Source organism: Megalobrama amblycephala, linkage group LG1 (genome assembly GCF_018812025.1).
Source record: "Megalobrama amblycephala isolate DHTTF-2021 linkage group LG1, ASM1881202v1, whole genome shotgun sequence".
In the NCBI taxonomy this organism is placed as follows: Eukaryota; Metazoa; Chordata; class Actinopteri; order Cypriniformes; family Xenocyprididae; genus Megalobrama; species Megalobrama amblycephala.
Genome location: NC_063044.1, coordinates 2,221,587 through 2,236,133, shown reverse-complemented (window position 1 = coordinate 2,236,133; position 14,547 = coordinate 2,221,587). Strand labels below are relative to the sequence as shown.

The 14,547-nt window shown below is 38.3% G+C and overlaps 2 protein-coding genes across 3 annotated transcripts in view; both read left to right on the top strand.

The window, feature by feature from the left end:
* The window catches only part of pik3r6b (phosphoinositide-3-kinase, regulatory subunit 6b), a 29,449-nt gene extending 22,593 nt beyond the window's left edge, over positions 1-6,856 (top strand). For both annotated transcript variants that reach the window (XM_048161993.1, XM_048162058.1), the window contains 4 exons: positions 2,926-3,016; positions 5,432-5,487; positions 5,603-5,706; positions 5,830-6,856. In XM_048161993.1, the coding sequence (XP_048017950.1) occupies positions 2,926-3,016; positions 5,432-5,487; positions 5,603-5,706; positions 5,830-5,983 (405 nt within the window). In that variant the 3' untranslated portion in view covers positions 5,984-6,856. The remainder of the gene's footprint in view (positions 1-2,925; positions 3,017-5,431; positions 5,488-5,602; positions 5,707-5,829) is intronic.
* A 1,301-nt stretch (positions 6,857-8,157) lies between these two features.
* mfsd6l (major facilitator superfamily domain containing 6-like) lies at positions 8,158-10,937 on the top strand. Its single transcript, XM_048161892.1, is given in 3 exon segments — positions 8,158-8,296; positions 9,029-10,642; positions 10,645-10,937. Coding segments are annotated over 2 exon segments (1,683 nt in total). The 5' UTR covers positions 8,158-8,296; positions 9,029-9,051; the 3' UTR covers positions 10,737-10,937.
* The last annotated feature ends 3,610 nt before the right edge of the window (positions 10,938-14,547 follow it).

Below are 14,547 nucleotides of genomic sequence, written 5' to 3'. Positions count from 1 at the left end.
GAGGGAGTGGCCTGTTTTCTGTCTGCCCATATTATCCCCTTGCTATAATATGTAGGTGCAATTATGAGTGTAACAGCTAGGTTGTAGACTATTTTGTTAGAACCTGATGCTGTTTTCTCAGGTGGTAGGCTATATGTTGTCTAGGCCCCACTCTCTAGAACTTTCATGCTGTGAGAAAATGTTCTCTTCAGAGCTCCTTGTTTTCCTTGAGTTGACGATGCGTTTAGCTCCGTCCTCTAGGCTTGGAACAGATTTGAGAATCTGTGGTTGGGATACGTTTTTCTCCTTTTCTTGAAGCATGCATATCAAAGTTCCTTTGAAGTTCTAGACGTTTGCCCTACATTTGTATGTGAGCTTATGCTGCCACAGGTTGACACCTGCTCTTGTATAGTAGGCCCTTTTTGAGAAAAGCCTGGCCTCTATCTAAAGTGTTTGATGACCCCCTTTAAGCCCCAGCTAGGAGAGTTTTTTGTTGTCACTGAGTGCTTCACCTGTTGGTTTGCATACTCAGGGTGGATAGATCACTTTCTGTTTAAAGTGTGTATCTGTCAGCTCCCTTTCAGTTATCTGTCTGTAGCAGCTATATTGCATATACGGTGATTGTAGGCTAGTTTGTTAAGCCTCTTTCTAGGTAGCAATAGTGTTGTATTGGCTGTTTCATGGATATCAGTGCTCACATACTGTGTTTACACTGCTTCAGGCCCTGCAGCATGTTTGTTTGAGGTGGTAGGCTTGATTAGCCTCCCTTAGACCATGTTGGTTGTTTCGGTTCCCTTTAGTCACAGAACTTAGGGTACTTTGCCTGTTTGGAAAGTGTAGCCTAGCACAGGTTGTAGTTAGCTTCCCATAGCTAGTGGGTTAGAGCTGGTTCCCTGTAGCTTGGTCCCCTGGAAACTCACGAGCTGAAGCCTTGTGTCATTGAATCGGTAGGCCTCTTCTGGCCTCCGTTTTAGTTTACATATGGGCACAGTTTGTGTTTTTCTGTGCGGCTCAGGATGAGATGTCAGTAGTGAAGCCTTACTGAGGTTCGGCTTAACCTATTGTTGCCTCTTTGAGTCAATGATTCTAGTTGAGCTAAGAGCCACCTAGGGATTAGGTTGGACCTTGTGCTCCTAAAAACGGCAACGAGACGTTCGCCTTGTGTCCTGAGGGAGGCTAAGCCTACGGGCCGCCTTTTTGGATACACTGGCGTTTGTTTAGGTGTATTTCTCTCTGAGAACTATTTCTTTACACCTTGTTGGCCAGGGGCCCAAGTGGTAGATTCAACCCCCTCTTTTGCGGGTTGTTTACCAGGCTTGGGACCTAAAACACTGCCACGAGCTGATGCCACGTGTTTGTTGAGGTTATAGGCCTTCCAGGCCTTCCTTAATACGTGTTGGCGTACGTTGTACTCCTCTTGCTTAAAGAGTAAAAGGTGCTTTTACTGAGTACACTGCTCGTCGGATTGTGTTGGGTATAGTCTACCTGTTAGGTGAGCTCTGCGCTTCCCCTTGGGTTTGTAATGGTGCTTAGCTCCCTAAGCTGATCATGATGGTTTGGCCTTGATCAGGCTCCGTCTTTAGGGTCAGCCCCAGGCTGGTTTGTGCTCCCCTTTTCAGGGCTTTCAGCGCACAGCCTCCTCAGTGCGTTAATTAAGCACTGGGTAGATCCTAGGTTGAGCGGATTATCTCCCCTCGATATGAGGGTTCATAGCACTCAGCTGAGTTCTGCTCTCCAGGATGCCCGTCTCTACGCGTGGGTCTGAGCTGGTGTCTGCCTTTCTGCAGTCACTCTTACCTACTATCTTCCTGAAGAATGCGTTTTAGAGGCTCTGTATTCAGACAGGGTTGGCCTGAACTGAGTCTGTTCCCTGAGAAGACCATGTCGGCCTCCCTGGTGGCAATGAGGGTGACCTTGCTCCCCTCATGAGTGACTGGCCGAGGTTCCCTTTGGTTCCTTGGCCACATTCCCTTAAAGGAACCACTTTTCTCACAAGAAAATTGGGTTCTAGACGCCTTAGCGTTTCTCTAGGCTCTATTTGTTAAAGATAAAGGTAGAAGCCTGTGGGAAGGTCTGCTTGGGCTGTTGGCCAAAGGGAATGCTGTCACTGACAGCCTGGTGTGACCCGAGGGGGAGTTGCTGGGCAGTTTGAGAACTGTTTTGAGGTCTTTGCCTCAGCCATATTTTTTGGCAGGCACTCCCCTCCAGCATGGCGGCGTGGGTATATCATTCCCCAATGCGTTCTGTCAACGCAGAGTGGAGTTCCCTTTGAAAGGGAACGTCTCAGGTTACGTATGTAACCATAGTTCCCTGAGAACAGGGAACGAGACTCTGCGTTCCTTTGCCATGCTTCAGGTTGCCTGCCTTCAGAACAGTCCCTCAAGATGATAAGATAGTGACTGTCTCTCCAGGCGCTCCCTTTATACATCCGGGTCGCGCCGTATGACGTCATAGGCTGTCGCCGGCCAATAGCGATTGGAGTTGTTGGATAGTGCTTTCGACACCTGGGTCACGTGACGATTCCCCAATGCGTTCTGTCAACGCAGAGTCTCGTTCCCTGTTCTCAGGGAACTATGGTTACATACGTAACCTGAGACGGTTTTCAACATTGATAATAATAATAAATGTTTCTTGATCATCAAATCATCATATTAGAGTGATTTCTGAAGGATCATGTGACACTGAAGACTGGAGCAATGATGCTGAAAATTCAGCTTTGATCACAGGAAAAAATTACATTTTTAAATATGTTCAAATAGAACACAATTATTTGAAATTGTAATAATATTTTATGATATTACCAATTTTACTCTATTTTTGATTCAATAAATGTAGCACTGGTGAGCATAAGAGACTTCTTTCAAAAACATGAAATCATCCTACTGACCCCAAACTTTTGAATATAAGTCTATGTCATAAAAGATTTGTTGTCAACATTTCTCTTAGGCCTCAATAAGCGACAGAGAAGTTGAGAGGGGAATGTCTTTGTCGACAAGTGGCATGTTGATCAGGGTCTCACCTTCCTGCAGAGTCAAAAGTACGTCACATATTTAAAATACTACATTCTTCTTTGCCATAATGGCAGCATTGCTCTTGCACTGCCGGGATCAGTTTATTTATGGTCTGTTAGATTTTATTTTAGTATCATTAATATTTTTTTATTTCAGTTAAAGTTTTAGAAATTCAGTTGTTGTTTTTTATTTCAGTTTTAGTTCTAGTCATTTTAGTACTTAAACTAAATTAAATTTAGAAATGCTGCCTTGGCAACTAACCAAAATAAAATAAGTTTAAATTTTTTTTATGTATATCTTAAAGGTACACTATGTAACTTTTGGCCCTCTAGCAGTTAAAAAACAAAACCATGCATTTTGCAGAAGAACATTGTTTTGGTTGTGCTTCGACACTGCTTGATTGTGTGGATGAATGTCACCTTACTGCTCATAAAACATTCACTACACGGCGTAAGAGATATAACCCGTTTAGATGGAAAGGTTCTCAAGCTGACTAGCTGAAGACGCTACTTTAGCTACACCCATTAATAGACACAGGACTTCCTTGAAAATAAAAATAAAGCACAGCGCTACAACAACCATCATGAAATGACCATTCACAATAGATAATGCTTTATAGTGAACTCTAATAATGTTAGAGTAATTTATCTGTTCAATAAAATATCTTACTCACCTGTTGACAGAGATGGGTAGTAACTGATTACATATAATCTGGATTCTGTAATCAGATTCCAAAAATTAAGTACTTGTAAATAGATTATATTACATTTTAATCAGACTACAGTTACCTTTTTTATTGATTATATGATTACATGTTATTCCCACAATGGCAGTAAATTATTCATAATTGGTTGATTCTTCCCACTACTTCCTTTTTTACACACACAGTTCAGCCACTAGTCATGTGACTATCACTGAAAACTGAGACAAACACAGCATTTGTGCACTGTATTTACAGAAATCATTTCACTTTTAACAAGAGTTTTCTCAACATTGCATATCTAATCAGCTCGTGACGAGCACATTAATTATTATTTGAATCATCACTCAGTGAGTCATTTAACCATGTATTAGTGTCTTTGGTAGGCTTTTGTCTTTTAAACACATTAAAATGTACAAATTCACGTAATTTCATGTTAACATAAACTGCGTTTCAAATTATTATGCAAGAGACAAATCCGTAAGATTTCTGTACAATAAACATTCAGATTTTAGTTTTTCTAAGAAAATGTTTGTTCGTTTATTTATCCATGTCTTTTTAGATAACAGGTATCAATCTCAGACAAAATAATTTGCCAGATCTATGGAAACCCTACTTAGAGGTTGTTCCACATTATTAAGCAAGTCACAGTTCTCATGCAATATGGGGAGGAAGAAAGATCTTTCTGAAGATGAAAAGCATGAAATGGTGCAATGTTGTGCAAAAGGCATGAAAACAACTAATATTGTGTGAAACTAAATGAAGATCATCGAATTATCATAAGATTTGTGCGTGATTTAGAGCACAGCAGAACTCGGTCAGATAAAGGCTTATTGAGGAAAGTTCCTGTCAAAAAAATGTATTGTATTAAAAGGGCAGCTATAAAAAAAGCCAGTGTTGAGCAGCAAACAGGTATTTGAAGCTGCTGGTGTCTCTGGAGTCTCAAGAAGCTCTCCATGCAGGCTGGCAGTTGTGTGTAAAGATGCATTTCATCCACCCTAAACCAAACCTCACAAAGAGAAACATTTACATTTAAGTGTTTTATTTTGATTGCTTTTTATTTTAAAATTATTTATTTTAAATGTTTTTTTTTTGTTTGTTTTTTTTTTTTTTTATGAATTAATTACATAATAGGTTTTCATGAAACTTACAACCCCCCTGCAGTTCCTTCACAAACCCCAGTCTGGGAAACCCTGACTTAATATAATAGAAATAGTAATATTTAATAGACTTCATGTTGTTAAAAAAGAATGGAATATATTTTCTTTTTCCTTGTATTTTTATATCAATATGGTACAAGATGATCCTATTCAAATCAATGCGATAAATTAGTTTAGTCAAAAGTAATCTAAAAGTAATCAAATGTAGTCAGATTATATTATCTCAAATATGTAATGTAATGGATTACATTACTAACTACAATTTTTATCATGTAATTTGGAATCAGTAACTGACTACATTTTGTAAGGAATCTACCCAGCTCTGCCTGTTGAGTAATAAAAACTTAATCTCCATATCACTTTTTACAACATTTCAAATCCCTCAGTTCTCTACATCTCCGAAAAGCCAAGCTAATGTTGATTCATGTTTTATTGCAAGCTCTGTCACGTTTGCTTCACTATAATAGGCTCTCACCATCAAGACTTTCACCATCAAGAAGTTACTGACACATATGTTAGATGTGGAAAAGAAATAATGATGTTAGTTTCCATGTTTGTAATGTGGCGTTTTGGTTCTACAGGTTTACATAGTGTCAGCATAAGTTTCCAAGATACGATTCCCACAAGGCCCAGCACGGTAAGACAACGTTTCAACAGTGCTTATAAAATAGTGATTTCTCTGTTAAATTCTAGGTGTTATATTTAGTAATCTTTAATTAAATAATAAGTTAAAACCCATATTTTCTCTTTAGCCTTCATTCAGAGCTGTTAGTGTCAATATCAGAGTCCTGGAGGAGCGGACGTTCACAGTGTGTCTGGATAAAGACTCGCGTAAAACATTCAAGAATGTCCAGAGGTGAACAGTCAGATTATGGCTTTCTATACATAAACATTTTTTACCTTATTGTCCAATATCACCTATTAGGTAAAACATGTCTCAGAGCCATTATAGAGAACATGTGTGATCTTCTGCCCACAGCATTGAAGTTTCTCCATGCTTGGACCCGGGATACTGCCATCAGCCGAGTACCAAGTCCAAGTACAGTTTTGGAGAGGGAGGTGAATCACTGAGCAAATACCTGAATAAGACCCTCACGCTACCAATCAACACCTTCTGTGGCAATGAACAATGACATAATGACTCAAATTCATGATACAAGCGCTTGAGTCACGAGACAATCTGAAACCCTATACCTCTCTGAGGCTTTTCTTGTTTGTGCATTTCCTCTTTTTGCCACTTCTCTGTTGTCTAAAATACATGTAACCTCAAGAGGCCATGACTTCCTGCTGAACTATGAACAGACATGCTGTTCATAGACTGTGAATGTGTGCTGAAGTTATGCTGAAATAGTGTCACCTTGATTGCACAATTTTTGCAAAATGTCCTGCAGTCTGCATGTTTACACTACAATAATGTGTTTGTATGTTACTAATTTAACACTTTGGAAGCACTTAGACTTTCATTTGACACTTGCCAATAATTAACATAACAGAAAAAAAGGCTTGGAAGATTTTGTTGCAGGCATTTTGGATCAGAATGGCATGCTAGCTAACATATTTTTCTGCATTATGCAGTATATACACTGTGTGCAGTATGCAAGTTTGGAAACCTGTTACGTTTGCCGAAATGTGCAGTATAACCTCAAGAACAATATGTGGGATATTGTATTTTTTCACAATGTAATGCGCTCTATTTTTATTAACTGTATGACAAATGATTGATATCAACTGTGATTTTTAAACATTTTCATCTTGACTCGTGTTTTGATCACACCGTCAACAACTGTAAAGCAACATTATTCTATATAGATTCATTATTCTATATAGTTCTATATAGAACTAAAGAAAACAATATTATAAAACAGGCACCATACAGATTCATAATATTTTACAATAGTCTATATGTGCCGTTTACATTTTTCACAGCATTAAGTGACTTCAAGAACAAGTTTGTTGCGTAAATTTTATACATTCGGCATTTGTGAATAAAGAACTGATGAACTCATGAAGAGGAAACGACAGTGAAGCTTTGGGGCTGTGAATGGACTCGATCTACTGAATGAAACTACGTTCTGAATCTGATCCAGGCATAGTTTTTGACAAAAATGCAATTTTCTCAACTTTTTCAACTTTCGCCACATTCAATTGTTGATAAAAAGGATGCATGATGCTATAATAAAATGTTTATTAAATTAAAGTACATTTAAAGGTGTATTTCAAGCATAAAAAATGAATACCTAAATTAGAACATAAGTAGTATACTAAAAGTGCAAAAATAATATATAAATAGTAAACTAAATGTATGTTCACTTAAAGAAAACTTTCAAGTATACTTGCAGTATAAAACTACCAAACTAGTAGTTTACCGAAAGTACACTTCAAAGTGTACTTTCATTAACTTAAAAAAAAGTACTACTGCTATTAAAATAGTAAACTACTAGTATACTTATAAGTTCCCTTGTAGTACTGATGCAGTACAAATGAGAAACGTAGTTGTACACTTAAAGTTTACAACTTTTACACTTACAGGTATAGTAGGCTACTTAAATGTATACTTTTATATACTAAAAGTGGGCCAATTTAGTCCCAAGCAGTATTGAAATAGTACACTTACAAGTTTACTACTAGTACACATTGATATTAGTATAGGCTACTTACTACATAAAGTATACTTAAAAATATACTTGAACATTACTTAAGTATAAAATGAACTTGTATAAAGTATACTTTTTCGTAAAGGGACTTATACAGTTTACAAAATTGTCAATACTTTTATCTTCATGTTCGTAATAATTTATTTTACGTGCAGTGTTATCTTTTACGGAGTCCCGCACATGACATGCAACATAAGAATGAGTGTTATGACATGCGAAATAGTAAATCGTGCGCACGATTTAGCCTACTATTTTATTCCTGCATGTCATGTCCGGGGCTCCGTAATCTTTAAATGAGATTTTCGACAAAAACAGAAGAGAGGCGCCTATTTTATAACTCGCTGAATTAAACGTAAAGTGCCCACGTGACCGTGCTTGTACTTCATTTCAAACTGTAAGTTCATCCTCTCACCAAAAGATGGCGCCGCAAACCCAAAAACTGAATTTGCTCAGTACGCTGCAGATCAGAGCCTCCGGTCGGCCATTGGTTGTTTGTCAAAGACAAGGAAAACTTGTTACACCTCCTCAACTGGATACGGTATGGACATGAAAAGTACAAGAAAACTTTAATCAAGAATATTTTGTCAAGCAAACCATGATTTTACGGATACGACAGATCTCAGGTAAATAATAGCTAAACGCACTGCAACATCGTGACGTGTACAACAGGTGTACCTGTTACTGAGAGTGTGTCGTGTACTTATAGATGTTGAGATATTGAAACGTCTGAAAGGGTTTTTTTCTTTAAACCAACCCAAGCGATTTTACAGACTTCTGCTTAAACTCTGTTAGGTAGGCTGTAAGTCTTTACATAAGTTTCATTTTGTGAAATTGTGAATCTGACTGCACGTTCTCTTCCGTATTTTTAAATAGATGCCTACTTTATCAAATAAATATTGCTCTCATGTGATGTTTCGTTTAAAGAAATCATGATGGCAGGATGTGTACATATGACCAAAATGCAGTTTACCGGACTAAAGGAATCAGTTTTGTTCCATATGGAGTTTATTAACCCATTATGTTATGTTAAGCGTTGCAATGTACAATGACGTTTCATATTATGGAATTCTATGAAGATTCTATCGAAGCCTGTTGTTATCTTTTGTGACCCATTCGAAAGAGAAAATATAAAATGAAACAATAATTTAAACTTGACAAAAAAGTACCATGATATTACACTAACATTTATAGTACCATGTTTTCGGACATTTATTTAATATGTTATATTTATTTATACATTTTTTACATTTATTGATATTATATTATAAATATTATATTCAAATTTATATTAATATTATATATATATATATATATATAAAGTTACATAACATCTGTACCAATAATTCTACACATTCCACAAAAAGTACCAATGTATTACCACAATAACATACTCTGTTATTTTCTGAAATACCTGCGAGTACTATGTGAATTCAGTGAAACACTAATGTGGCAATCATTCAGTTGGCCTGTAAAGTTGCCGATATTTTTTTTAATTTCAGTTTTCTTGTCCTTTAAACCACACAGAGCGCTAACTCAAGTCAACAAACATGAAGAAGGGATCAATGCAGAAGAGCAAGCAGTGGAATGTGAAGGGAGCCTTGCGGCTGGCGGGCGTCTTTAACTTCCTCCATTCCTGTGGCTCCGGTTGCCTCCTTCCCTTCCTGACCCTCTACTTCCGGCACCTGGGCCTCAACGCCAGCATGATCGGAATCATCATGGCATCCAAGCACCTGCTCGCTCTGGTGTGGCGGCCGTTCTCCAGCGTCCTCGCTAGGCAGTACGACAAACGGCGGACAGTCATAGTGGGCTCATTGCTCAGCTCGGCATTGGTGGTTTTGACTCTTCTGCTCTTCCCGTCCGCAGGAATACAAGCTGAAAGTGGACGGTGTAATGCTAGTCAACCGGATGCCGATCCTACCCCGCTTCTAGCCACACTAGAGCAGATGACTGTTCCATCGCAATCAAATGCCACTGTTTACTCAGTAAACCAAACTTCTATCAGTACCGAACAGCTTGTCGATGTTAACACAACTGTAAGCCTAAACTGGTCAGCAAGAGGATTGAAATCCTTGAAAAAGGAGGAAGATCTTCATACTGAGTTCCTGGGGAGCCTGAAAGTTATGGATGCCCAACATCAGATGTTCTTTCTAGTTCTCATAGTGATGGCTTTGTGGGAGTGCATGGCCGCCCCATTAGAATGGACGGCCGATGATGGACTGTACGAATACTTGGATTTTGTAGATGCCACCGACCGCCATAGTGGCGTGAAGGTCTGGAAGCAACTTGGGGCCGCTTTTGGCAACTGTGCAGTTGGTGTTCTTGTAACCAGCCTGTTTTGTCTTACAGGAGCTTCGGTGGAGTTTTATTCCTACACCATACTCATGATCCTAACCATACCTGCTGCCGCCCTACTACCAATCTACCTCCGAAAGCGTGAGCGCCTCGCTAGTGGCGGCTTTAAGGCGCTGCAATTGGTGCATGGGAACTCACAGGCGATACTTTGTGCCATCACTGTCATTTTGATGGGGATGGTGAGCTCTGCTGTGTCGGATTTCCTCTTCTGGCAGATGCAAGATTGCGGTGCAACAGAAATCCACATGGGAATCTCTTTAGCCCTGGTGCACCTAAGCCAGACTGGCTTTGCGCCACTTTCTGGGCATCTCTCCCGGTTTCTTAAGTACCACGGTTGGTTACTAGTACTCGCCGTCGTCAGTTTAGCCATGCAATGCCTTTATTATTCCTTCTTGTGGAGTCCGTGGTCCGTAATACCCGCTCAGCTGCTGGCGGGCTTCAGCACCGCCGCCCTCTGGTGGTCCATAACATCGCAAAGCGAAGACATCGCCACTCCTGGCACCGAAAAGACCATTTTTAGGCTGTTTGAGGCACTTTCTCTGGAGCTGGGAGCTGCATTTGGCAGTCTGACGGCAGGGTTCGTGGTGCAAAAGTTTGGGGTCATGGTGCTCTTCCAAGGTGCGGCGGTTTTGTTGGCTTTGTGGAGTAGCGCTCTTGCCGTACTCAAGTGGAAGATTCCTCGGCAGCGGCGGATAAACTACTCACGGCTGCTGGCCGCAGACACCGAGTTGAGTGAGTCCGATACGGACCAGGAGAAAGACTGGCTGGAGACGGCAATGGAAGATGATAGAGGAAAAACAAGTGGACAATGGAAACGACTGAATTAATAGAAGTAAAGAGTGACCTGTTAACATCTACAGAGAGCAATTTAATGAACTAAGAGCAAAATGACACTAAAATTGCTCATTAAACTGTAAAAAAAAAAAAAAATTCTTGCTCAGTATTTTTAAAGTGATGATACATGGGGCAACTTTTTGAGCAATGTTGCAGGGCAGTGTTGCTGAGCGATGATGCTTGGGCACTTTCCCATTGAGAAAGGGCAACAAATTTCGATCTAAAGTATCCAGATAGAAATTTGTTGCCCATTCTCAATGGGAAAGTGCCCAAGCAACATTGCTCAAAAAGTTGCCCCGTGTATCATCACCTTAAGTCTTGTTTTCTCATTACAAATTTTACATTTACATACAAATACATTTGAAATGGAAAACAAGACAAAAATACCAAGTAAGAAAAATCTTGCTCCATGAGGGCATGTTGTCATTCATCTTCCTCATAATGTTCATCAAAGATGAAGTTACATCAGTTAATTACTCTTTCAAGCCAGCTGAATCTCTGTTTAGGATCATTTAAGGCTTTCAGAGAAGCATCATAGTTCCAATACCAGTATAATACTTGAAAATCCTAAAATGTGCATTATCTTTCTTTTGTGAAGATGTATTATTTCATAGGCCAGCTCTTTCATAAACTGATGGACTATGACTGGAGATGAGCTGATCTGGTTTGTTTGCTTACAGTAAGCATGTCGTCTCTGCCAAATGGCAATAATCACGTGAGCAAATAGGGCCTATTGTTTACATCTTCACACCCTTTCTTTAACACTCATTCTTATGTTTTGAAAAGATTTGTGATCTGAAGGTAAGCCTCAGTTACCTGTTATGCAGAGACCTTTTGTATTTATTGTGCATGAGGCACTCATGTTTTGCACTATTAGGTGTCACTAGAAGATGAAGGGGTTTATTGAAGAGAATCATAATAAAAGTATCATATTTACAGTTATGGGATTCTCAAGGGATTGAGAATGAGCTTCTTGGCTTAGATGTGAAGTTTGCCTAACCTCTATTGGTGGGGGGAGGGGATGGGGGAAGCTTCCAAAACTTGTTCTTGAGTAAATTTTCCTGTACAGCTTGTCTGATTGCAGATCAGTCTGTTTGTGACTGACAACTCTTTTTTTTAAAAATGTGAGGAATGATTGGAATAAATAGTCTTTACATTTAATATGTTTGAAATCAAGAACATCTATTAAATGATTATTTCCACTTTCAACAATTGCATAAAGTCAAGCGTTTCTTTTTTTTTTTCTCTCTCTCTTTTCTTTATTTCTAAAATGTCTTGATAAGCCCTGCATCATAAAAAGTGGTGTACTTTGATCCTGTTTGTCCAGCATTAACCATTTTATGACACTATTATATAATGGAATCAATGAACATGAATTTACCATGTTGACATTTCATGGCATCCTAGGTGGAAAAAAAAGTACATTTCTATAAACTTAAAGTGTACTTAAAGTGCTCTATTTTCATGCACTAATTATGTACTTAATATACTAAAAATTCTTCTTTAGTACTTCTTAAGATCATCTTAAGAACATCTAAGTGTACTCAACTGTGCTATTTTGAGTCAGCATGAAATATGAACTTAAATGTGCTTTTAATATACTATCTGTATTTAAAAAAAATTATTTAGATACTACTTATAGTACATTTGAACCCATAGTGTACTTCAAGTGGTAACTAAATACAATTTTTTAAATACAGATATAGTATATTAAAAGCACATTTTAGTTCATATTTCATGCTGACTCAGAATAGCCCAGTTGAGCACACTTAGATGTTCTTAAGATGATCTTAAGAAGTACTAAAGAAGAATTTTGAGTATATCAAGTACAAAATTAGTGCACGAAAATAGAGCACTTTAAGTACATTATAGAAATGTACTTTTTTTTCACCTGGGATAGCATTGTGTCAGTGTTGATGTAATTTCTTTGGATCAGAAGTGATACTTGCATATAACAGCAACTGAGACTAGGGTCAGACCATGTGCTTTCTCCTCAATTGTTGCTTTAAAAGTATAATCTGTCAGTGCAACCAGGCAGTTAATGCTTCAGCAATAGATGCCTTCACACCGTAACACATTCTTTAGCTGAATCTCAACTCTCACAAACATTTGCCGTAGGCCTCGTTCACTGTGCAAAAGAATTGTATGTTTGACTTTAATGTCCTGACTGTTAAACCACTTGTTTTGCAATTCAAATGAATTTATGTATTAACATATTATCATAGAGGTAAGTCTGTAACACGTGGATGACAGATTTACATTAGTTTGCTCTGATAAAACTTTCTAAGAATTTGTGATGTGGATCATTATTTTACAGACAGGGACTGTGTTAAACTTTTATAGCCAGTCTTAACCTGTTAGCATTCCACTGTACCACCCGTTTTACAAATTCCATTCAAAAGAGACCTTAGGAATGAGTTAAAGGTTTTGTGATGAAACTGTTGATGCGTTGATGTTGCAGTACTTGTCTGGTTTTTATTTTTATGAATGTGAACATGACGAAGGCATCAAGTTGAATGACCCATGGTCTGAGAGCGATTCACATTTTAAAGGTATGTACTAATTTTCAATGTGCGAATTTTGACTTTCCATATTTGTCAACTTACAGAACTAACAGAAAACAACACAATTTGTAAATATTTAAATTTAAATGATTTTATGATATCAAGTGATATTGTTGGGTATTACTAATTGGTAATTACAGGGATTTAAAAAAATATATATTTTAATTAGCATTTTAAGCCATGCACCATTTAGCCTTTACATATGGCAGTGTTTTTCATAAAAAACTTTTTGTTACTGCCTACTGGTTGAAACTCTTCACACCCTAACAATCCCCAGACAGCACTCGTACGTCTGCAAGATGTCTGTTAAAGATCACTTCATCTAGAAAGCATCTGCTGTTTACAAACATCTGTTGGACGTCTTTAAGATGTCAGTTTTACGTACATTCTATATCATAAACATCTTAAAGACATTTTCTAAACGTCTATTTGACATCTGACAGGAATAGATGTATAGCAGATGAGCAAAAACAACTCTTTAAAAAAAATGTCTTCCAGATGTAAACACGCACATCAAATAGAGGTTTCAGAGGTGTATGTGTACAATCAGGGAATAGAAGTGGTCTAAATATTTAAATAAATGTGATACCATCCGTCCTACCTGCGTACCAACATATGTATTTTCATAACTCTGTGCACCTTCTTGCGCAGACCTCACACGTCATCGGCACATTTCATGAGAGGCCATGCATTGCAGAGTTGTAGACAGACAGTCACCGAGCGCCACAAACAAACAGCAGTCTTTTACAGTTCCTCCTGAACCAAAATAACGAGCTTATGCTGCGTTCACGCCATGTCCTAATTCCCGTTATTAAAAGGATAGTTCACCCAAAAATGAAAATTTGATGTTTATCTGCTTACCCCCAGGGCATCCAATATGTAGGTGACTTTGTTTCTTCAGCAGAACACAAATGATGATTTTTAACTACAAGCGTTGCCGTCTGTCAGTCATATAATGCATGTCAATGGGAACTCCATCTATAAGAGTCAAAAAAACATGCACAGACAAATCCAAATTAAACCCTGCGGCTCGTGACGACACATTGATGTCCTAAGACACGAAATGATCGGTTTGAGCGAGAAACCGAACGGTATTTATATCATTTTTTAACTCTAATACACCACTATGTCCAACTGTCTTGAGCATCCGGTGTGTGTTGTCAGTGCATGTTTTTTTTTACTCTTATAGATGGTGTTACCGTTTCAATGCATTATACGACTGACAGACGGCAACGGTTGGAGTTAAAAATCATCATTTGTGTTCTACTGAAGAAACAAAGTCACCTACATCTT